Raw genomic sequence first — 24,738 nt, 5'->3', positions numbered from 1 at the left:
CCTTGCCCAGGGTTCACGGTGAGGCAGAGGCAATGCAGGGCTCCTCTTAGCCAAGGCTTGCACTGCAAGAAAGGGGTTCAGGGCCCTGCCACCAGCACCCCCACAGACCTATACTCCTGCTCTTAAAGATGCCCCCCCACCCAAACCTTGTCTCCTCCCAGATCTGGAACCACCGAGTCCTGAAGGACGAATTCCTGGGCCAGGTGCACCTGAAGGCCGACCCGGATGACCTCCAGGCCCTGCACACCCTCCACCTCCAGGACCGCAGCAGCCGGCAGCCCAGCGACCTGCCAGGCACGGTTGCTGTATGTGTCTTCAGTAGCACGTCCCTCACGGCCGTCTGACCCCTGTCCCTCTGCCTGGCCTCCACAGTTTTACCGCCATCTGCATGTCCCCAGCCAAGCCAGGGACTAGCCTGGGAGCCAGGACACTGGGGGCCTTTTCCCAGCTTTTCCGCTGACTTGCTGTGTGACCTTGGGAGGCCTCTGCCCCTCTCGGGGCCTCAGTGTCCCAAGGACCCTGAAGCATTCCCTTCTCACGGAGGAGTCTTCCTGCCTGAGATTTATAGTAGCTCTTCCGACCCCAGCTGTCACCACTGCTAAGGGACTCTATCCGTTGAAAACGTTTTCTCAAGGCCCTGCTGTCTGCCGACGGAGTGCCAACCTGTCACTTGTTTACACAGGACCTTTCACGTCCCCAGGCCCCACTCTTGCCCCTTGTGTCCCGGACCCGCCCCCGTGTCCCAGACTTTGCTTTCTCTGTCACCTACACCTGGTTTTCTAGCCACCTTGAAAGGACTCTTGGCTGTTGCCGGGTTTCTGCTTAGGCTGGAATTAGGAAAAAGTGCAAGTGACAGTCATTCATTCTCTACTCCTGCCCACTTGCCCATTCATTTATTTATTCAACAGAGATTTGCCAAATGAATAAATGATGCCCATGAGACGCCCGCTGGAGCTGGGGCCCTCCCTGCAGCTCTGGGAGACCTGGCATCCACCCGGGGCCTCACCCCTGCCCGGGTCCTCTCAGAGGTCAATGCCCAGACATGGCTGCGGCCTCACCCCAGGTTCCGATTTCACGCCTAGCCTCTGGGTGAAGGCCCCTAGTGGGATGGTGGCATCTTCCTGCCTCCACTGCCTTCATGTCAGGAGGACACCCCCCTTTGGTCGGCCAGGAGGGTGTGGCGGGCATGGGGACCTGAGGGGAGGCACGTGCTTTCAGGCCCCCCTCTGCTGCAAGACCTGGGCTTTTCCTGGGAGGAGGCCTGGGGTGGCAGTCTCAGGCCCACTGGGCTCAGATCACTTCTAGGGCTTGGCAGGAGACCTGTAAATCCATCACCTGACCAGAGGCCCCTCTTCCAACATTCCCTGAAAAATGCAGCCCTCGTCTTGCTGCCTGGACCAAAACGTTCCTTTAGTCCTCAATGTTTTATATTCTTTAGTGTTAATCAATCTTAACCAGGGGTTTTTAAAGGAAAACTGAAAGCCTGAACCCCTTTTTTCATCTTAAACTCCAATTCCTGTGGTTCCCCTGATTTTATTTTCATTCTGCTGGGGGAGGGGGTGAGGAGAAGTCACATCTTCTCAGAGGAGGCCTGCAGGTGGGTGAATAAGAGGGTATTTTTTTTACTTGGACGTATCGCAAGCCGGCACCACCCGTGTTCTTGGTGAGTGTTGGCGCCATGACCTGTTCCGGGTCCCTTCTGTGCCCTTCCCTGGCTCCAGACTGGGCACCGTAAATGAAAAAGCCCAGGTGGTTCAAGAACAAGAATTCCTGTGGCCTTGCTGGGAATTCCTTTTGGGCACCCGAATGTTTGGCTCCAGATCTGGCTGTTTGCTGCAGTGTCCTGGCTGGAGGTGCTGGATTCTTGACTTTGCCTCTTCACTCTGTGGCCAGCTCTACTCCCGTGCCCTGGTCCCCGGGCCGCACGAGGGGCCAGGAACTGAACAAGGAGGACAAGAGGATTCCTTCTCGAAAAGCTGGGACTTGCCCTCGAGAACCTGGGCCTGGGGCTGGGACATGACCACATGACCAGGAGCAAGTCACTGAAACCTCCTGTGCCTCGATTTCCCTTCTGCAAAGTGGGGCTAATGGTTCTTGTTCGTCAGCACTCTCGCTAACAAGTGCTGAATAAGGGCAAAACCGTACCCTTTATGTATCTCTGTATGCGTGCACACTATATCCACTCATGTAATCACTTCCCAGTGTCTTTTTCAAGTGAAGGCTCCCAAGTTGGGGTGGAGACGTGAGGGCCGGCCTGGGGCTTCTGGGGCGGAAACATGGGTCTTTGCTCAGCCATGCCCCCTTGGGCTAGGGGGCAAACCAGGATCAATTGGCGGGCCTATGTGGGCTTCAGTCTGAGGATTGGGCACTGCCTCTTCCCCCCCAAAACGGGTTTGGCAGCCCTCTCCTTGCTTCCTGCCCCTCTGAGTGGGCCAGGCTGGCTCCTGGCTGTGCAAATGTCCCTCCCTGATCCCTGGGCGGGTAAGGATAGAGTTCTTCCGGGCTGGGACTAGAGGGTTGGTGGGGAGAGCAATTGCTCTGCTCACCTGATGCACCCTTCAGCCTGTGGGGCCCACGGAGTCCCCATTTGCATCTGGGCAGGGCCTCTGGTCCATACCACCCAGATGTGGGCTTTACTCCCCTCAGGGCCTACCGTGGGGTCAGGAGTGGATACCTGTTCTGTTCTCAGAATAAACATTACTACAGTCCCAGAAAGACTTTCTTGTATCTGTCTGTCCCTCTGGGGGTGAGGGACAATGGAGGGAATATTCCCAGGCTTAGGTAGGTGACTGCCCTCTGGTCAAGAGGCTCGTGAGGGAGGACTTGAGAGTTAACAGCTGAGGCTGGGCCCCACTGCCTGCCCGGTGCATCTGTGGGCAGAGGTCATTGGGATCATTCCATCATTGATTCAGCTGGCCTCATCCCAAGCCCTGTCCCGGGCACTGGGGATGCAGGGAAGCAGCCACAATCCCATCCATTGGGCAGTCTACAAACTAGTGGGGAAGGCCAATGGGAACACTCCAGTCCTAACAAATGCCACCCAGGGAGTGACTGGTAAGGCAGTGGGAGTTCTGGGAGCTTCCAGCCTACCCTGGAGGGCAGGTCGAGGCCCCGATGCAAGTGGGAAATGGAGGGAGGGAGACAGCCACAGGAAGAGGACCTGGGTTTGTGGGGCACAGGCGGATGTGGGGAGGCCAGCGTGGAGGCTGTTGAGAGGAAGATGCTGGCAGCTCCAGTTGGGGTTAGGGGCTGGGGAGAAATAGTGGACAGAGCTCAGTGATGACTGGGGTGGAGTGGGGAGTGAGGGAAGATGAATTAAGGCCAGTTTGTAGGCTTCTCGACAGGACTGCGAGCAAAGGACATTGTGAATTCTGAGCCCCGCTTAGCAGACTAGATGATAGTGGGTGCTGAGTACACTGTTGCTGTTACGTCAACTGGAGATCACTGCGGACCTCTCCACTCCGTACCACGCTGGGCCCGTCCTCACAGATCAGGCCTGCATTCTGCCTCAGTGCTCCTCTGGGGGGGCTCAGTTTTCCCATCTGCAGGCTGACAGCCTGGGAGGCTCCGCAGGAGAGCTGACTGGGGGAGTGGTGGGTAGCAAGTGTCAATGGCAGGTGCTCCCCCAGAAGTGGGGGCGGCGACCTGCAGCAGCTCCTGCTGGGGCCCCCTGGCCAAGCCTCTAGCAGCCAGCTACCTGTAAGGGTCAGAAAGATGGAGTCAGAATCCTGGTGCTGCCTTCCCTCACTGCTCCAGACGGGGGCGCTCTGGAGGGCAGCGGTGCCCGTGCCCAGCAGGTGGCGCACTCGGGCCTCCCGCCCCAGTTGCGGACACACCTCCGACACACCTCAGTTATAGAGGATGGGGATCTCAAGGAGTGCCTCCCTCTGCCGAAGCCCAAGTTCCCCCTAGAGAGGCGTGCACTGATGGGGCAGCTGCCACGTGGCAGGAGGCAAAGGATGGTGACAAGCACCTGCCAGGTCTCAGCAAGGAGTCGTCGATGTTACCCTTTGCCAGTGCTCGTAACATTTTGTGTACTCCTCCTGTTCATGTCCAGCCCCCACTTGTAAGTCACATTATTTTACTTCAATGCGTCCCTGGAATAGACAGGGCTTCTCCAAGTCAGTTGGTTTGAAAGAAAGTTTCCTGGGTGATTATGGACAAGACCTGCCCACCCCCAGAACAGGCTGTGAGGACAGTGTTGAAGTGAAGAGCTTGAGGGGTTGCATCTGAGGGGAGCCCTTGGGAAGTGGATCTGGGGTTGTGTGTGTATGGGGACTGGGGAGAAAGGGCCAGAACATGGGGCTTGCGACCTCCTGCCGGGGCCCTGCCCTGCCCTGCCAGGTCCCTTCCTCTCAAGACTGTGAAACAGCCATTTACAGAGAAGAAAACAGCTTGGTGGAGGGCAGGCAGGTGCCAAGACTCAGCAAATCAGTGACCAGGTCAGGATTAGGAGGTTTTCTGCCCACGTGCTGGGAGCAGGTGGTGTTACCGCATATAAGAGCAGGCAGCTGAAGCTGGGCTGGGTGGCTTTTGCCTGAGTCTCGCACGGCTCAGCGGCACAGCGGAGGGAGTCCAGGGCCCCCGGCTCCCCACTGGGCAGTACAGCCTGCCTCCTATGCTGATGTCACGGCACCCAGGTCTCGGAGGCCTCTCCGACTCCGCCTCCTGAGGGAAGGTTCCGGAGCAGGGCGTGGGGAGGGCAGCAGTGCCGCTGGACAGCCGTCCTGGCCAAGAAAGGAAGGGAGAGGCTGAGAGGCAGACAGACAGTCACACGGTGAAAACCTGACACATCCAGAGAGACAACCCCCGCCCCTGCCCCCCACCCACGGAGTGACTGGCCTCGGAGCAAGACAGAGGAAGAGGGGACGTGTGTCTGCATATTGTCCCAGACTGGTGACCCCAGCTCTTGAGCTCTTCGTGCAGGTGGCAGCTGTGTGCAGTCCGGTGAGCAGCTGAGAGTGGGGAACTGGGACCCCGGTAAGCATGGGCTACCCACTGTCCTGGGCACTGGGAGAAGGGGGGATCCCGGGCTTGGGCCAGCCTGGAACACCTGCCCCCGTAGCCATTCACTCCTGGTCTGGCCTCCTGCCACCTTTGGGATTCCAGCCACAGGAGCCACTGAATGAAACTGTCCTGAGCCTGGACAGATGGAGGCTCGTAGCCTGGAGAAAGGAAGAATCAAGGGGCATGGCATCCAGTGAATTGTCTGTGACCAGGCCGGGGCACCAGAGCAAACTACCGGAGTGGCAAAGAGAGAGAGAGTCTCTTTTGGCCTCTAATACTTCCTTTATCTCTTTCTTTCTTTCACTTTTTTTTGTTTTTTAATTTGAGAGAGTGAGAGCAAGTGTGCAAGCAGGGGAAGGGCAGAGAGAGGGAGAGAGAGAATCCCAAGCAGGCTCCATGCTCATTGTGAGCCCAACGCCGGGTTCAATCTCACAACCGTGAGATCAGGACCTGAGCCAAAATCACGAGTCGGACCCTTAACCAACTGAGCTACTCAGGTGCCCCTCTTTTTCTCTCTTTGAGTAAGTGACTTCCTTCTTCTGTGCCTCAAGCTTCCCATCTGTGAAAGGGGAATAGGAAGCCCTACCACCCAGGGTTGTTGTGGGAACAAGGTAAAGTCGGGCACGGGCATAAATTATAACTACAGTTTTGTTTTCCCTCTTGTCAAGTCAAAAAGCAGTCAACTTAAACATGGATTAGTTCTTCTTTTTAGGAAAAGTTGATCCTGTAGCTTTTTTTTCTTAGGTGTGGCCATTAAATTCCATGTTCTTGCCACCCATCCACCTTCCAGAGCCCTGAAGGCCCTGGCCCTCCCCAGCTCCCGAGGCTCACACTGGTGCAGGAGGCCAGGGTGAGGCTAGGCAGCCTCCACAGATGCGGCTCCCTATGGCAGCTGCCTGCCGGCCCTTGTTGAATTGCCTTCCCTGCCAGCCGGGCTGGGTGCAGGTCTCCAGAAGGACCATGCGCCTGCTGTGTTCCAGAGCTCTGGGGCAGGGGTCAGGGCTCAGGTGTCAGGCAGTGTCCTGGGCAGAGGATCAAATGCCCCAGCGCCTCTGAATGGGCCTTGTGAAAAATTGATGCTCGCCCTGGGGGGCAGGTTGGGGGCCAGAGTGGCCTCACACGGGGCCTGTGGCTGGGGCGGCCGCGGATCACCATGCTTGGTCCCACAGTTCCTTCCTGGGCCTGGCGCTGGCCTTGTGCTGTGTGAGGCAGTGGCTGAGCCTGCCCCCAGCCCTGGATCAACCCCCAACTTTGGGGGGAGAGAGGTGGGGACAGATCCAGACCTGATAACATAATGCATATAGTCAGGGCTGGATAGACAGGAACATCAGGGCTCTTGGCAGCCTGGGGGTGGTCAGCGAAGGCTTCCTGGAGGAGGTACTGTCTGACCTGAGCCATGAAGTGTAGGTGGGAATTTACTAGTTGGAATTCCAGGCAGAGGGGTCAGTGTATGCAAAGGCCAGGAGGTATGAAAAGGGTTGGTGTATTTCAGGAGTTGTGGGTGCTGAGGATGGCCTAGGTGCAGGGACAGGGAAGGAAGAAAGCAGTGAGAGGCAAGACTAAGACATCAGAAGCCACATGGTGCTGGGTCTTAAAAGCCAGCCTGGGGGGCTTAGAGCCCCCATCCTAAAAGCAGGGCATGCATGAGCACGTAACACTTAGCCGGTGACCCTCCCCTCGGGCCAGGCTGCTCCCATCACCCAAACTGCTGGGGCAGCCCTCAGCTGGGAGGCTGGAAATCAAGTCCTATTCCTGAACTTCCCCTGCCCTGCTGTGTGACTTTGGCAAGTCTTGGTCCCTCTCTGAGTCCCTTTGCCCATATGTCCAGGGGAGGGGGCTCCTAGGAGCCCTTTAGAAATCTCTGAATGACTGTAACCAAGAGAAGAGCTCAGCTGCTCTGGGCAGTGGAGCTGGTGACGGCGGCTGAGGCTCAGGTCACGCAGGCTGGGCTGTGGCCAGAGGGAGAGAAGCCAGGGAGGGAGTGTTCCCCAGGGGGAGGAGTAGCTGAGGCTTTGGGAAGAGCCCAGGTGACCCCATCCAGGCTCAAGGCTGCCAGGGCTGGCTTTCTCAGACATTTCACATGGTCTCTCCCTCTGCAGAACTGTATCTGGCCAGGCAGGAAGCAAGAGCATCTGACAAAGGACATGGTGATTCTTCAGCAGGTGAGTGCTCCCGGCACCCCCATTGTCCTTCATCTTTCTACGCCAGGAAGAACGCTGTTGGGTGACTCATCCTCCCCCATCCCATATTCTCCCATCCATATGGTTAATGGTAGGGCACCCTCCCCAATACTTTCTCTTAGAAACCTCCTATCTATGCTTCAAAACCCAGCTGTGAAACTCCCTGACTCTCGCAGGCCCAGTCTAGAACTGCTCCCTCTGATGTGTCTGCTGGGGCTTCCCTTTCTCACTACACTCACCCTACTGGATAGAAATTACTTATTTACGTACATCTCCGAGTTCCCAGGCATGTGCAAAGGCCCAAATGCGGGAAAGCCTTTGGGGACAGGGAATAGGAAGTTGGTCAGTCTGTGAAGCCAGACCAGGAAGGGTCTTGAGCCTGACTGGGGAGCAGTGAGTGGGGGATGACCTGGTGGGAGCTGGAGCTCCCGGGGGTAATATGGAAAGAAACAGAGGTGCTGTGCCCGGCTGAGTCCTCCAGCCCCCTTTCCTTCCCAGGGCCACAATGGTCCCTGACCCTCAGCCCTTCCCCGTGATCAGCCTGAGGCTCTAATGAGCTCCTGGTCTCCAGAGCCAGGAATGTGGGCCCTGAGCCAGGTCGGTCTGGCACCAAGCCCTAGGGCTGGTGGGAGTGTGTGCCACGGGGGCTTGGCCAGCAGCTCCACATCCTCCAGGCCCGTCAGAGGCCAGCGGGCAGCTTTGTCCTGCAGCCGTGTGTGTGTGTGTGTGTGTGTGTGTGTGTGTGTGTGTGTGTGTATAAGAGGAGTCAGGTTTCTGGTTTCCAGCAGGGAGAATCAGAATAGATGGTCTTCCAGCAGTAGCACTGCTAGGAATTTACCCAAGGGATACAGGAGTACTGATGCATAGGGGCACTTGTACCCCAATGTTTATAGCAGCACTCTCAACAATAGTCAAATTATGGAAAGAGCCTAAATGTCCATCAACTGATGAATGGATAAAGAAATTGTGGTTTATATACACAATGGAGTACTACAGGGCAATGAGAAAGAACGAAATATGGCCCTTTGTAGCAACGTGGACGGAACTGGAGAGTGTTATGCTAAGTGAAAGAAGCCATACAGAGAAAGACAGATACCATATGGTTTCACTCTTATGTGGATCCTGAGAAACTTAACAGGAACCCATGGGGGAGGGGGAGGGGGGGAAAAAAGAGGTTAGAGTGGGAGAGAGCCAAAGCCTAAGAGACTCTTACAAACTGAGAACAAACTGAGGGTTGATGGGGGGTGGGAGGGAGGGGAGGGTGGGTGATGGGTATTGAGGAGGGCACCTTTTGGGATGAGCACTGGGTGTTGTATGGAAACCAATTTGACAATAAGTTTCATATATTAAAAAAAAAGAATAGATGGTCTTCCATCCCAGGGCTGGAGGAGACCCCCCCTAGAGCCCCTTGGCTTAACAGCCTGTTCAAAGGCCTGCCCGCCATGGCCAGAGCCAATAAGAGAAGGAAAGTCATTGTCTCTGAGCATTTGCTGGTGCCAGGGCCTTGACTGCAGGCAGGGCTGGGTGGGCGGGGGCATTTACAGTCCCCAGAGGGGCGGCCTGGGCCACCCACAGCTCCCAGGGGGATTCTCCCTTAGGAAGCTTGTGAGGCAGGCCTTGGGCTGACCGCGCCCCTCCCCCATTGCTCTCTCTGAATGCGGGCTGATTGTCCCCTGTGGGAGAAGGTGTCGGCAGGTAAATGCCGGCTCTGCCCACCCCTCACACAGAGAGTACATTTCTGTTACCGCTTTGCTCCCGAGAAGGGTCCCAGCTCTGGCATCCAGCCAGCTATGCAGGCCCACGGGCACAGCCCACCCACCCGGGCTCCAGTTTGGGCTTCACTTTTGATGAGCAGACAGACCTGGGGCATGTTCTTCGGCCTTCCTGAGCCTCCGTTTCCCCACCTGTAAAACGAGGGGTGGGGGGAAACCCTCTTTCCTCGGATGGCTGTTGTGAAGATAAAATGCAACGTGCTGCTTCCTTCACCTGCCTCTCAAGCCCGCCTTCCTCCTGCCTCTCCCTCCCATCCTGAGAGACCCCGGTTCTCTCTCCCCCATCAGGTCTGCCTGCCCTGAGCACTTCGCTTCCCGTTTTCCTGGCTGCCTTCTCCTCAGGCCTTCAGGTGGCCGCTGTTCCCTTCTGGACGCTTCCCTACTCTGCCCACGGTAGAGTCTGATCATACTCCATCTTTTTCTTCGGCTTACCTGAGGCCTCCAGGTGAGCCTGGAAGTGGGGGGCAGCCCTCGTCCTGCTCCCCATGGTCTCCTCAGCCCCTCAGCCCTGGCACCAGCCCACTCAGATGAGGCTGTACGCTAAAGAAGGAATGACTGGTAGGACACCCTCACTTGGTCTGAGGAGCTAGGCAGACAGTGGTGCCCACCTCAGAGGAAAGCTTGAGAATGAAATGTCCCGGTGCATATACAATGCTTAGTCTGACGGAAGCGCGCTCAGGGATGGTTAGCCGCCATGATGACAACCAATGAGATCATGTTGACCAATGAGATCATGTTGGTAGTGTTCCTGTGCATGAGAATTCCCTGTTTCTCTCTCTCTCTCTCTCTCTCTCTCTCTCTCTCTCTCTCTCTCTCTCTCTCTCTCTCTTCTCTCTCTCTCTCTCTCTCTCACTCACTCACTCACTTTATTTGGTACAAAAATCTCAGGAGACCTTGAAGGACATGATGGATCTTTCCCCATGTGGGAAAGATCGGTGACCGAGATTTGTTCCTCCCTCTCTTCCTCCATCATCCCAGCCGTTCTGAGACCCCATAGGGTCCCAGGTAGAGGAAACCTCTTTATAAACATGGGAGAAGAATCCAAATTTCTTTACTCATGCAAACATTTATTTATTGAGGGTTAAAATTCTTCAAAAGTAGCATCCACACTGGTCCCAGTACGTGCCGGGCAGTCTCTATATGTGATCTCCTTTTATTGGCATAAGGCGATGAGGGTAGGGATTGTCCTGTCCATGTCACAGGTGAAGAAACTGAAGCCCAGAGAGGGCCATTTAGATATAAGCTGGGACACGTCAGGACAGGGAAGGGAGCCACCAAAGTGAGAGGGTGGCAGGCAGGAGAGGAGACCCTGAGAGGGGGCTGCTGTGCAGGGTGTATGGGTGTGATACAAGGAACAGGCACAGGACCTGGGGAAGGAGAGTTCAGACTATCCTGTGGGGTGGCATTTGCAGAACACAGGCTCTTTCCTAGGGACCCTGAGGAAGTCTGGGCAGACCCGTCGTGTGGATTGGGGTGGGGGTGCCTGGAGATTCCTGGCATATCAGAAGCTGCCTCCCCTCCAGCCGCGTTCTCACACACCCACCCAGCAACGTGGCACTGAGCCCATTCTCTGTACCAGGCTGGGCACAAAGGATGCAGAGATAAATTGCTCTCTGTCCCAGAGCAGTTACCAGACGACAGTGGGAGGTGGCTTGAAACATGGCAAGGGCACCTTTGAGCGGAACTGTAACAGCAGGAGTCCTAGGGTGGAGTGGGGGTGGTGGGGAACCTGGGGAGGGGGGAGGCTTTTGCCCTGCCTCTGATGGTGGATGGGGTGGGAGGCGGCACCAGGGAAGGTGCTGAGGCTGTTGCAGTAGCCCCTCGCATACAGATGGGGGACTGAAGTCTCTGGCGGGGGCGGGGGGGGGGGGGTGGGGGGATAGGCCCAGGTTGCAAAGCCAGCTGGTGCTTGCAAGAACCCAGAGATGTGTGGTGCGCATGACACTCTTTTAAGGACCTCACGGGGGGCTGCCATGCTTCAATACGATACAATTTCCGGCTCCCTGGTGGATCCCGAGTAGGGACTGAATGTACTTTGCCCGGATTCATAAGCACAGGGAGGTTTGAAGATAAATTTGTGGGCTGTTGATAACAGTTGGATTGACCCTTTTATTAGAATATAATGTCCTGCTTTGTCTCTTGCAACAGTGTTCTAATGATTTCAAGTCTATTTTGTCTGATGCTCTAGCCACCCCAGCTCTTTTTTGGTTCCTGTTTGCATGGAATATATTTTTCTATCTTTTCACCTTTAATCTGTTTGTGTTTTTGGATCTAAAGTGAGTCTTCTGTAGATAGCATATAGTTGGATCATGGGTTTTGTTTTGTTTTTTTTTTTTTAGCCTATGCTGCCAACCTCTACCTTTTTTTTGTTTAAATTTTTTAAACATTTATTTATTTTTGAGACAGGGAGAGACAGAGTGTGAGCAGGGAAGGGGCAGAGAGAGAGAGGGAGACACAGACCCTGAAGTAGGCTCCAGGCTCTGAGCTATCAGCACAGAGCCCAACATGGGACTTGAACTCACAAACCGTGAGATCATAACCTGATCCAAACTCAGATGCCCAACTGACTGAGCCACCCAGGTGCTCCCAACCTCTACCTTTTAATTGAAGGGTTTAATTTGTTTCCATATAAAGACTTTTGCCATTTTGTTATGTTTTCCTATAGGCCCTTTCTCCCCCTCTCCCCCACCCCTCGAATTCCTCTATTACTGCCTTCTTTTGTGTTTTATTTTTTTTCCCCAGTGTACTCTTTTGATTCCCTTCTCATTTCCATACATACATATTCTAGTGGTTACCCTGGGGGTATACGATTAATATCTTAAATTTCTAACAATCTAGTGGTAGTTAATAACAACTTAGCTTCAATGGTACATAAAAATGCTGCTTTTGTACAGCTCTGTCACCCTTCTTTTTTCGTACTGTTACTGTCAGAAATTACATCTTTATACATGGTGTGCCCATTCACATAGATTTATAATTATTGTTTTATGCATTTGTCTTTTAAATCATATAGGGAAAAAAAGGAGTTACAAACTAAAATAACAATAATGCTGGCTTAAAAAAAATTTTTTTGTATTTATTTTTGAGAGCAAGAGAGACCGAGTGCAAATGGGGGAGGGACAGAGAGAGAGGGAAACACAGAATCTGAGGCAGGCTCCAGGCGCTGAGCTGTCAGCACAGAGCCCGACGAGGGGCTAAACCCAGGAACCGCAAGATCATGACCTGAGCTGAAGTTGGGAGCTTAACCGACTAAGCCACCCAGGCGCCCCATGCTGGATTTTATATTTGCCTATGTAAATATACTTTTGTAGAATTACCTTTATTGGAGTTCTCTATTTCTTTGCTTTGAGTTACTGTCGAGTGCCCATTAGTTTTAGCCTGAAAAGACTCCTTTTAGCATTTCTTGTAGGCAGGTCTACTAGCAACAAGCTCCCTCAGCTTTTGTTTACTTGAGAATGTCTTAGTTTCTCTGTCGTTTCCGAAGGATGGTTTTGCCAGATATTGAATTTTTTTTTTTAATTTTAATTCCAATGTAGTTAACATGCAGTGCTATATTAGTTTCAGGTGTATGACGTTATGATCCAACAATTGCATGTGTTTCTTGGTGCGCATCAGGATAAGTGTACTTTTATTTTATTTTATTTTTATTTATTTTTTTTAACATTTTATTTATTTTTGAGACAGAGAGAGACAGAGCATGAACGGGGGAGGGGCAGAGAGAGAGGGAGACACAGAATCAGAAACAGGCTCCAGGCTCTGAGCCATCAACCCAGAGCCCGACGCGGGGCTCGAACTCATGGACCGCGAGATCGTGACCTGAGCTGAAGTCGGACACTTAACCGACTGAGCCACCCAGGCGCCCCAGGATAAGTGTATTTTTAATCCCCGTCACCTATTTCACCCCTACCCCTACCCCCCTCCCTCCCCTCTGGTAACAATCACTTTGCTCTCTATAATTAAGTGTCTGTTTCTTGGTTTGTTTCTTCCCCGCGCCCCCCCCCTTATTCATTTGTTTCTTAAATCCCACATATGAAAGCATATGGTGTTTGTCTTTTCTGATGGACTTATTTTGCTTAGCAGTATTACTCTCTAGATCCATCCATCTTGCTGTGAATGGCAAGATTTCATTCTTTTCTTTGCGGCTAATATTCCATTGTGTTGTGTGTACATTTATATATACACACATATATGTATACACACACACATATATGTATATATACACACACCCCATCTTTATCCATTCCTCTATTGATAGACACTTGGGATGCTCCCATAGTTTGGCTATCTTAAATAATACTGTAGTAAACATAGGAATGCATGTATCCCTTCAAATTGGTATTTTTGTATTCTTTGAGGAAATCCCTGGTAGTGTGACTACTGGATCATAGGGAAGTACTATTTTCACTTGAGGAAGCTCCATACTGTCTTCCACAGTGACTGCACCAGTTTGCATTCCCTCCAACAGTGCATGCGGGTTCCTTTTTCTCCACATCCTCGCCAATGCTTGTTTCTTGTGCTTTTGATATTAGCCATTCTGACAGGTGTGAGGTGATAGCTCATTATGGTTTTGATTTGCATTTCCCTGATGATGAGTGATGAGCATCTTTTCATGTCTGTTGGCCATCTGGATATCTCCTTTGGGGAAATGTCTGTTCATCTTTTCTGCCCATTTTTTTTTTATCAGGTTTTGATTTGGGTTTTGGTGTTGAGTTGTATAGGTTCTTTAAATATTTCGGATACTAACTCTTTATTGGATATGTCCTTAGCAAATATCTTCTCCCATTCTATAGGTTGCCTTTTAGTTCTGTTGGTTATTACCAGATATTGAATTCTTACATTTGTTTTTCCTTTCTGTACTTTAAATACATCATCTCACTGCCTTCTGGCTTCCATGATTTCTGTTGAGAAATCAGCTATTATTCATATTGAAGATCCTTTGTATGCAATGAGTCTCTCTTATTTTGTCTTTTGACCATTTGATTTTTAATGCGTCTCAATGTGGGTCTTTTTTGTTTTCTTTGCGGTGCAGAAAATTTTTATTTTGATGTGCCAATAGTTGATTTTTGCTTTTGTTTCCCTTGCCTCAGGAGACCTATCTAGAAAGATGTTGCTATGACCAATGTCAAATAAATTATGGCCTGGGATCTCTTCTAGGATTTTTGTGGTTTTAGGTCTCACATTTAGGTCCTGAATGCATTTTGAGTTTATTTTTGTGTGTGGTGTAAGAAAGTGGTCCAATTCCATTCTTCTTCCTGTGGCTGTCCAATTTTCCCAACACCATTTGTTGAAGAGACCACCTTTTCCCCATTACATATTCTTTCCTTGTCAAAGATTAATTGACCATATAATTATGGGTTTATTTCTGGGCTTTCTATCCTGTTCTATTGATGTGTCTATTTCTGTGCCAGTGGCATACTGTTTTGGCCACGACAGCTTTGCAATATAACCTGAAGTCTAGAATTGGGATACCTTCATCGCTTCTCAGCCTTTTGGCTAAGATCAAGTGTAGAATTGGGATACCTCCGGTTTTGTTTCTCTTTTTCCCAGGTGCCTTGGCTATTGGGGTCTTTTGTGGTTCCATACAAATTTTAGGATTGTTCTAGTTCTGTGACAAATGCTGTTGGTATTTTAATAGGGATTGCATTAAACGTGTAGATTGCTTTGGGCAGTACTGACATTTTATGACAACATCTGTTCTTCAAATCCATGAGTATGGAATGTTTTTCCATTTCTTTGCATTGTCTTTAACTTCCTTCATCAGCGTTTTATAGTTTTCAGAGTACAGGTCTTTCACCTCCTTGGTTAAGTTTATTCTTAGGTATTTTATTATTCTGGGTGCAATTGTAAATGGGATTGTTTTCTTAATTTCTCTTGTTGCTGCTTCATTATTGTTGTTGTATAGAAAGGCAACAGATTTCTGTATATTGATTTTTGTACTCTGTGACTTTCCTGGATTCATTTTTCAGTTCTAGTAGTTTTTTGGTAGGTCATTGGGGTTTTCTATATATGGTATCATGCCGTCTGCAAATTGTGACAATTTTACCTCTTCCTTGGCAATTCGGGTGCCTTTTATTTTTGTGGTTGTTGTTGTCTGATGGTTATGGCCGGGACTCAATGTGGTTCTTTTTGAGTTCATCCTACTTGGAATTTATTGAGCTATTTGGCTGTAGATTTGTATCTTTTATCAAGTTTGGGAAGTTTTTGACCATTATTTCTTCACATATTGTTTTTGCCTCTTGTCCTCTCCTTGCATACATGAAACGTATGATGATGATTCCCATCATGCACATGTTGGGCCACCTGATGTCGCACAGGTTTCTCGGGTTCTGCTCATTTTTCCTAGTCCTTTTTTTTTCTTCCTGTCCCCCAGACTGGATAATCTAATGAACCCATCTTCAAGTTTACTGATTCTTCCTTCTGCCTGTTCAAATCTGCTGTTGAATGTCTCTAGTGAATTTTTCATATAGGCTATTGTACTTTTCAACTGCTAATGTTGTATTTGGTCACTTGTAATCATTTTTACCTCTTTATGGATACTCTTTATTTGGTGAGATGTTCTGGTTTCCCTCTGTTCTTTGAGTATACTTCAGATAGTTGATAAAAACCTTTGCCTATGAAGTCCAATGTCTGAGCTTCCTCAGGGAAAGTTTCTATTATTTTCTTTTTACCTGTGAATGGGCCATACTTGTTTCTTTGCATGCCTCCTAATCTTTGGTTGAAAACCGGACATTTAAAAAAAAATGTGATGGGGTGCCTGGGTGGCTTGGTTGGGTGTCCAACTTTGGCTCAGGTGATGATCTCATGACTTGTGGGTTCGAGCCCCGTGTCAGGCTGTGTGCTGACAGCTCAGAGTCTGGAGCCTGCTTCAGATTCTGTGTCCTTCTCTCACCCTGCCCCTCCCCCACTCGTGTTCTGTCTCTCTGTCACTCTCTCTCAAGAATAAGTAAAACACCAAAAAAAAATTTTAAATGTAATGTGATAACTCTGGAAGTCTGATTCTTCTCTCTCCCTCTGTCTCCAGTGTCTTGTTGCTTCTTGTGAGTTACAGTTTTGTTTAATGACCTTTCAAAACTATCTTTATGAAGAGTGTATTCTTTGTTGTGTGTGGTCACTGACGTTTTGAAAACTCGTAGAGCCAAAAACAAAACAAAATTACTTTCAGTCCTGCAGCTGGCTGTGTGTGTGTGTGTGTGTGTGTGTGTGTGTGTGCGTGCGCGCGCGTGTGCGCGCGCGCGTGCACGCGCCTGCTGGGCATGGCTTCAATGCTTAGGCCTTAGGCAGATCACTTCCTGTCTAAATGGAGCTTGAGGGTCAGTTTGAAGTGAGAGCTTAGGGTGTTCTTGGGCTTTTTCTGAACGTTCTTCCAACCCTCCACATGAGGTGTTCTAGATTCCCCACTGTATGCAAGAGCTTTTCAAAACCCCTATTCCCCTGGCTTTCCTGCAGGCTTTTTGGAGTGTCTATTGTTTGTTCCAACTGACTATTTCCATGCTTCTCCCTCCCCCCACCCCACCCCACCCCACCCCACCCCACCCCACCCCACCCCACATAGCAGTGGTCTCATTGATTGGTCTCTGAATGTTTTTGACCAAAACCCTCCCTACCTACTCCTCCACCCTGCCACCCTGCGGGGAGTTCCAAGCTAGAGAAATAAAGGCAAGCCCTTGGCATTATTCCTTTAGGGAGCTCCCAGACTTGTTAGAAGAACCATAATTCTTAGATAAGGGGTCTGTTCTGCCCCGTCAGGCCCTAAGAACCCACACCAGGGATACAGGCTTCCATCTTCAAGACTGCCACAGAGAGGTGCGGGGGGGAGGGGAGGTTAAAACCCCACAAAGTTCTCCTGCTGGGTTTCAGTCACCTTTCTCTTTAGTAAATGTTCGGTTGGTTACTATAAACATTTGATGATTTTCCAGGGTTCTAGTATTGTTGATTCTGACCATTTTTACCACATTTTTTCGTATTTTTGTAAAGGGATGAGTTCTTGAGTTTCTTCTTTGCCATTTTCCCTGACGTCACTTGCTCGTGACAGTTGGCATAGTTACTAAATGGAAGCTTTTTGTCCCACCTTGCTGTCAATTGTTGGGTAGTCCCTCCACCCCCGCTGAACATCAGTCTCCCCATCTGGCCAGAGCTGGACTGGATGGGGGGGTATGGCGGGGTGAGGGCAGCACCATGCGTTTGTGTGAGGCACTAAGGAAGTACAGAAAAGAGGGTAGTGGAGAGGGGATATTAAGGACAGGTGGCCCGAGTCTCTGTGGAGCCTGGGTGGCCGGGTGGCGGAAGGGAAGAGGATCGTGAGGTGAAGCATTTCTGGCAGAGGGCTCGGTACAAACAAAGGTGAGGAGGGATGCCTGGGTGGCTCCGTCAGTTAAGCGACTCTTGATCTCGGGTCTCGATCTCAGGGTTGTGAGTTCAAGCCCCATGTTGGAACTTAAAAAAAAAAAAAAAAAAGTGAGGATAGGGAGACCCTATCCTGTGTGTTCAGGGAAGCAGGAGATGAGGCTGGAACAGCAGTGAGCCCTGGTTCTGGGAGAGGACCTGCTGATGCCAGAGTGGGTCACAGGGGTATCAGACTTACTTCCCAGACCTGGTGTGCAGGCTGCCTGTGGGGAAGGGGCCCAATCCCAGGCTTCAGCTAGGGGTGGCCTGGGTGCATGGGGTTGAGCAGTGGCTCTGGGCCAGGCAGGGCCAGGCTCTGAGTACTTGCTGGGTCTCCCTGAGGGGGCCTCTCTCCATCCACCAGACCTGATTTACTATCTCTTCCTTCTTCCCTCTGCTTCTCTGTGATGTGCTCTTCTCTCTCATGCCTGCCTGAGATAATCATGACGCCCAGGTACCACCCCTAACGTGACTTGCTCAGTTAATAAGAACCAACACTTATGCGGCCATTTTTTTTTTTTAAACAGGAACCAATCTGAGTGAGTTACCCACATAAACCTTTTCAATCCTCACAAGCAACTCATGACGTACTGTTATCTTGTCATCCCACAGATGTGGAAACAAAGGCACATACGGGTTGAGGAACTTGCCCCAGGTTACACGGCTTGAGGGGCCTAGCCAGGGTTGAACCTAAGCCATTTGGGTCCCGAGTCCAACAGCTTAGTGACCAGGCTATCCTGTCTCTCCAGGACGAATCCATCCCTCATCTGGTGGCACTATCCTTATCTGGGTCTGGATCTGGTCCATTCCCAGGCCTGGGCTTGCGAGGATGGTGTCCCCTAAGCTTTAGTCTGAGCCTGTGAAGCCTGGGTAAATGGACAAATGGAAGGATGCCTGGAAACCTATCCCCGGCACTGTCCTGTGTCTGAAGGGCCCTTCTCCCATGGACTCCTGTGGGTGGGTGGGCAGGGGTACATGTGCTTATTCTGTGCTTGACTGGGGGAAGGATCCCTCCTAAGGGGACGGTCCCTGGGAGGGCATAGGAAGTAGGTGGGAATCGCTGCGGTCCATCAGCTTTGTGCGGGGTGGCAGAGGGCTGGGTCCCTGAGTCCCGGATAGGGCGTTGGGGTAGAAGGAAGCCCAGATCCAGTGGGGCAGCTCTAAGTTCTGTGTGAGGCATCACTGTCTCCTTCCTTGCCATTCCCCCTTCTCCCTGCCGTGTTTTTGTGGGACAGTTAGGCCTCCAGGATTCTAGATAATGCCAAGGGCCAAACATGGAAACAGTAGGGCTTGAAGAGAGAGGAGAAAGGGGAGGAAGAAAACAGAAGTTAAGAAGAGGGGAGAAGGAGTGGGAGCAGAGTCCCAGGGCCTGTGCCTGCCGGACAGGATGGTGGCTCATCGCCCAGCATGGACCCAAGCCAGGTGCCCAGTGCCATGTGGCTGCCAGGACATAGGAGCCCAGCTTGGCGCCCACTGTCCTGGAGAACCAGGGGACACCCTTCCCAGGTGCCTCTTCTGCCTTCTGCAGATTACCAGCTGGCTGGCCTCCAAGCTGGGTGAGGAAGACCAGAGACGGACTGTTCAGAAGCTTTTCTCCCCTAAGTCCCACATCCCTACCCTTAGGAAGAGTTTTACCTGCCCTCCCTTTCCAGAGGTAGCCAGTGAGCTAGTAGGATCTTTCAGGCACCTTCCCGTCCGTCTTAAAAAATTATGAAGTTTATTGCGTTCCACTCCATAACATCCCCACGTTCCTTTCCAAAGAAAACCTACAGATTGAGTTTCCAGGTGCCTGGTGGATGCTAAGGTCCGCAGCTCGGTTCTGCGGCGCTACACGCTGCGGTCTCAGTGAAGCCGGCTGCGAATCCCCCCACAATGATGAGGTGTTGGGGGTCCCTAGGAGACGGGCCAGGGCCAGGGCGGTGCGCGCGCCCCCTCCCCGTTCCCGCGGGCGTCACCTAAGCCGCCGTTGCCATGGGCACGCAGCAGATGGCCGGGTTTAGGGTTCCCGGCGGCGGTGCGCACGGGATTAGGTGAATTAGGGAGTCGGAGCAGAGCCGCCGCCAGACCGACCGCGCCATGGAGCCCCCTGCCGACCCCGCGGAGCCCTCCGATCCCGCCGACCCCTCCGACCGCGCCGAGGCGCGCGCCAAGCCGCAGGGCAAGTGGGCGCTGGTTCGCAGCCTGAACCATGCGTTGAAGACCTACGCGGTCCTGCCGGTGAGGCCTGCGCGGGGAGGGGGAGGTTGCACCCTGGGAATCCCGCCCCGTGCCTCTGTTTCCCCGCCTGGCAGAAACAGGATGAGCGGCAATGGGTGGCAGAGCACCAGGGTGTGTGCAGACACCCCCCCTCCCCCCGCCACGCCCACCCCCACCCCCACCCCCACCCTGGCGTCTCATGCCTTCCCTGACCCCCAGAGTGAACTTGGCCCCAGCCGCCCCTCCTTGCGTCGGGAGCTTTTGCACATCCCAAATGGGAATGTGAGTTCAAGGTGAAGTCTCTAGTGGGGCGCCTGTCACAGTGGAGTGGTATGAGTGGGACCAGGTTCAGGCGTGAGTGCCTGGAATCTGGGGACAAGAAGGGTTGGTGATGTAAGACTGGGGCCCAGTGCCCCCTTCCTCTCCTTCCCCTTCCTGTCCCCCCCCCCACCCCCCAAATCTCCTTTCTTTTCCATCTTCCTTCCCTCACCTTGTTTTTGGTTCAGGCTGCTCTGCAGATGATCAGAGTCTTTATCAGTCACTAATTTGATGAGTGACTGTGGCCAAGTTCCTTTGTCTCTTTGGGCCTCAGTTTCCTCATCTGTAAAATGAAGACTTTGAACCCACCTGCATTCTGATGCCCCAAGGACTTTTCCTGGGACCAGGAACTTTTCCTCTCAGACAGGTTCTCAGGCCTCACAATTCTCCCTGAGGCCAGTTGGCTGCCATTTTCGCCTTTTTCCTCCAGTTGAGACCTAGAGCAGAGAAAGAAAGTTAAGCCACTGCCCTCCTTGTGACAGTCCTTGGTTAGGAGAGTTCTAGTTGCCTGTTTCCTGTAGGCCTGAGCTCTCTGCTCAGCCTCTCTGAACCCCCATTTCCCACTCACATGAAGTCTTTTATTTCCGGTTCTCCTCTGTTCCCGGAGTGGGGCATATCTCCTGTGTGCCAGGCTCTGTGCTGGGTTGGGGGCAACCTCTGACCCCCAGCTGCCCTTGGCTGAAACTCTTAGCTTGCCCCTTGCCCCACAAGCCATCCAAGACCACGGATCCTGTCAGTGTTTCCTGTTTTGCTCACAAAACTGGGTTCAGAGAGCTGTCCAGAAAGAGTCCTGGATTTGGAATTTGTCAGACTTGGGCTTCATTCCAGGTTTTACTACAAAACAGCTGGGTGAATTTGGACAAGCTTCTTGACCTCTATGAGGAGATGAAGTGGAAATGGAATCTTCTGCCTGAGGGCTGTCAATGAGATAATCACAGGGAAGCATCTCACTTCCTACCTGGCCTGTTGTGGGTGTATTGTGAGTTAGCATGGGGCAATGTCCTGGCCAGCCTGGCCGCCAGCGGTTAGTGTCTGTCTGCCTGTCTGTCTTGGTCTCTTTCTTTCTCATGCTATACATTCTGCATTCTTTCTCACACACCCTCTGTCTCATGCTCTCTCTCTTACATACACACACACTCTCCCATCGAGAGACAAATCCTGTCTTTCTGTGTTAGACTCTGACTCTAGGGAGTCACAGAGGAGACAGACCCAGCCTGGTCCTCGGGGGCTGCATGCTAGTGGCAAAGGGTCACACAGATGGCGGTCACCCCAAGTGGTGCTGGCCCCGGGGCCTGGAGGGATGCCTCCGTTCTCCACACAACAGCCAGAGCGAGGTTTTGAAAATGTAAATTCATCATGCCATTCTCTGGCTTAAAACCTCAATGGCTCTTTGTCATACCTAAAAGAAAGTCCAATTCCTGTCTGTGGTTATGCCCTGTACAATCTGGTACCTGCCCATGTTCCCCTCACATCCTCCCCTCCTCTGTCTAGAGGCACGCTGCCTTTCCCATCTGTTTGTGGCTCTGTCCCCAGAGCTGGAAAGGGACCGACCCACAGTGGGCTCTCCATAAATAAAAGCTGAATCAATGAATGCGCTCTTCAGGGGTTGGGGGGCCGGGGAGAAGGAGGGGAGGCGGGGAGGGGTTGGAAGGGCTGTTATTTGCTCTGGGTCTGGACAGACAGGTGGCGTCCTTTCAGTGGAAAGGTGGGAGGGGTAGCGGGCAGGTGGAGAAGAGCGGTGTGAGCCAGTGTAGCAGGTGATCCTCGGCCTGGAACTCAGAGCTTCTGAGGGGTGTGTCAGGAAGCACAGTTTGGGTGTGGGACGGAAGGGGTACACGGGGTGCCCCACGGGAAGCAGCCAGGCAGCCCCGGCAGGCACACCGCACTCCCACACCGTAGATGCTCAGGAAACACGTGAGTTCTCCTCTCCAGAGCCCGTCTAATTTTTCCTCCTTTTTCTGGGAGGAAGCTGGGGTTTGGAGCTAACCTGTCTCTGACGCGCGTAACCTCCCACAAAGCGGCAGCCGTGGCCAAGAAATAGTTGATTCCAATGGGGACGACCAGGAGGAGTCTGGAGCAGTGAGGAGTTGGACTTGGGACTCGCGGAGCCCACCCCCTGAGGCATGTGGAAACTGAGGCTCAAGTCAGGCAGCGCCTTGTCCGTGGCCCAGCTGAGCAAGCCTAGCTTCCCAACTCCCAGCCCACGTGGTTTCCACGGGGCCATCCCCTCAGGTGAGGTTCACTGTCCTGTTTCATCAGCGGTTCTATTCCTAGCTGCTGCTTGGTAAGTTACAGTGTTAAGAGGTCTGTGTTCTCTCACCCTCCTGGGGAATCCTCTTATTCGGATTAGAATAAAATCTAACTTTTACCTGCAGGCCAGTGAGAGGTGATGGCGCTGGAGCTTGACCACCTCTGTGACTGCCGTTGTCCAGCCCAGTCATTCTCCACCCTCGGTGTGCCTGGCCCCTTCGCCGTCCTCCCCGCCATCTGCAGCGATCGATTGTGTGAACGCGTTTGCTCAGTTGTTTGTTTTCTGTCTCCTCCCAACGGGAAGGTAGACTCCGTGGTCACTGCTGGATCCCCAGTCTTTAGATCAATCAGTGCCTTGTATTCAGTAGGTGCTCAATACGCGTTTGTGGAATGCATCGGCACTGAAAGTGGTTGTTTCTCCGACTCTGGGTTTTAAATTTGGCTTCCATGTGCCTTCACTGAGTGTGTGGTGAGAGCGGGGGACACAAGCGTGACACCCTCCCGCTCAAGGTCAGGGTTCTCCCTCCACAAGCTAGGAGGCAGGGTGGTAGAACTCGTATCACAGGGCCCAGCACACAGCAGTGTCACTGCAAGGAAACCCACACCTCTGACTATGACACTTGACTCTGGAGGTGATGGAGACTGTTTGGGTGTCCTGTGGGGATGCCTCCTTTAGGACAGAAGGGAAGTGGTTTGGGTGAATTGGTGTTTCTGCCTGAGCCTCGACAGATTTTCTGTACGTGTGTGGGGTTGTAGAGCCTTGGGGAGAGCCGGGTGCTGGACAGCCCTGGGTTTGAAGCTGCCCAGCTGTATGCTCTTGGCTCCTCCCATCTCTGAGCCTCTGCTTACCTATCTGTGAAATGGGGACTTGGCTGTTACAGAGGAGAGATTGAGTATATTGCATAAGTGCCCAGCCGGGGGCCTGGCACCGGATGGCTCCCAGCAAGTGCAAGCTCCCCTTCCTTCCCTCTCCCTTGGTTGGCACAGGATCCCCTGGCAGTAGGAGGGCCGAGGCACAGGATCCCCCTCCCTGCTCACCTGGCCTGGGATTCTCTCTCACCCACAGGGGGATTATGTCTGGATGGACCTGAGATCTGGGCAGGAGTTCGATGTGCCCATCGGAGCGGTGGTGAAGCTCTGTGACTCTGGGCAGATCCAGGTGGTGGACGATGAAGGCAATGTGAGTAGCCCCCTACCTCCCCTGCCCCTGCGGGAAGACGCAGGCTGACAGGGGCCGGGCAGCAACCTCAAGGGGGTGGAGGCAGTACCGTGCCCCTCCTCCTGCCTCTTGGACACCCCCTCTTCCATGGAACTTTCCCACTGCCTCCGCGAGAGGCTGCCTCTCCTCTGCCCAGGCTACCAGTTCATTTTCTGTAAGCACTCAGTCTGTTCTGTGCAGTATGAGAGATGGGTGTGCGGAGGGCATGGGTGCGTGCACGGTGGTGGGCCGGACGTGGTGCCAGGCTGAAGTTCCACAGGGGTGCTTTGAGTCAGACAGCCTGGATTCAAATCCCACCTTGCCCACTTCCTTATTAGTTGTGCAACCTTCATCAAGTCCCCTTCCCTTCCGAGCCTCGGTTTCCTCTTCTATAAAATGGGGATAATAATAGCTGTCTCGCTGGGTTATTGACTCAAAAGTTGGGTCCCACATAGAGAACACCTCAGTAAAGTCAGTTAGTCTAAAAATGCCCATAGTCTTGCTATGACTAGGGACAGGGAGCAGAAGGCTCTCCTCAGGGCAAGGGCAGGGATCAGGAGCCCAGGAGCCAGGTCCTGGACACAGGGGGGGCAGGGGCATCCCTGCTGTTCCTGCAGTCTTCAGGGACCCTCCCCCCCGCTGTGGGATGCACAAAGCCCTTGGGCCTAAGCTCCGTCTTTGGGTCCTCACAGCACCTGTGAGAGGCAGGGAGGGCAGCCAGTGTTACCCCAAGGGGAAACCGGGACAGAGAGGGACCACCAGGCCTGGTCAAGCAGCTGGTAAGTGATGGTGCTGGGATTAGCACGCAGGACCTCTGGCCTCTGTGTATGTGTTTCCTCTTCCAATATCTCGATGGCGACTCTAGGGCTCAGATTCCGTGAAACCATGCTTTTGTCCCTGGGCTTTAGAACCGGAGTGCCTGCCCCGTCATTCTGGTGGCTGTGGTTCTAGGACCTTAGAGGAAGCCACTGTGAGGTTGCAGCCAGAGAAGGGGGCACAGGTTCAGCTGGCAGCACAGACAGGGGCACACACCCTCCTGCAGCCCCGAGGGTGGGGCCCAGGGACCATGCCTGCAGGCTTACATTTCACCTGGGTCATGTTGCATGTCAGATGGTGTCCCGTAACTGTGTCACTGGATCCCAGAGCTCCCCTCCCACCTGTTCCCACTAAAGACTTGAGAGTGGGGGCTGCAGGCATGGAGGGATGGGACTGGCTGGCCGGGAGCAGGTCAGAGAGTCTGGTTTGCCTCAGTGGCACTGGGCCCAGGGCTTCTGGCCCCCTCTTGCAGGGGCTTCCCCATTCTCATTCCTACCCCCCAACCTGACCCCTCTGACTTCTAAGACTCTCTTAACTTGACAGCCGAGACTAGGCGAATCCCATCTGGCTCCCCCGAGACCCCACAAGATATCTGTCCAGAGAGAGTTCTCTGTGAAGC

The 24,738-nt window shown here is 52.7% G+C and overlaps 2 protein-coding genes across 9 annotated transcripts in view; both read left to right on the top strand.

The window, feature by feature from the left end:
- The window catches only part of CAPN5 (calpain 5), a 51,909-nt gene extending 49,194 nt beyond the window's left edge, over window positions 1-2,715 (top strand). For all 3 annotated transcript variants that reach the window (XM_042958002.1, XM_007078946.3, XM_007078945.3), the window contains exon 13: window positions 162-2,715. In XM_042958002.1, the coding sequence (XP_042813936.1) occupies window positions 162-344 (183 nt within the window). In that variant the 3' untranslated portion in view covers window positions 345-2,715. The remainder of the gene's footprint in view (window positions 1-161) is intronic.
- A 1,900-nt stretch (window positions 2,716-4,615) lies between these two features.
- MYO7A (myosin VIIA) overlaps window positions 4,616-24,738 on the top strand; it is an 84,348-nt gene continuing 64,225 nt past the window's right edge. For 2 of the 6 annotated variants that reach the window (XM_042957370.1, XM_042957369.1), the window contains exons 1-2: window positions 19,338-19,558; window positions 23,172-23,285. In XM_042957370.1, coding sequence (XP_042813304.1) covers window positions 19,418-19,558; window positions 23,172-23,285 — 255 coding nt within the window. In that variant the 5' untranslated portion in view covers window positions 19,338-19,417. Of the gene's footprint in view, window positions 4,981-7,075; window positions 7,170-17,165; window positions 17,300-19,337; window positions 19,559-23,171; window positions 23,286-24,738 lie in introns of those variants that run through there. The other 4 variants (XM_042957373.1, XM_042957371.1, XM_042957372.1 and 1 more) reach the window with 4 other exon arrangements.

This window comes from Panthera tigris, chromosome D1, assembly GCF_018350195.1.
Source record: "Panthera tigris isolate Pti1 chromosome D1, P.tigris_Pti1_mat1.1, whole genome shotgun sequence".
NCBI lineage: Eukaryota > Metazoa > Chordata > Mammalia > Carnivora > Felidae > Panthera > Panthera tigris.
This window is presented reverse-complemented; position numbering and strand designations above follow the sequence as displayed.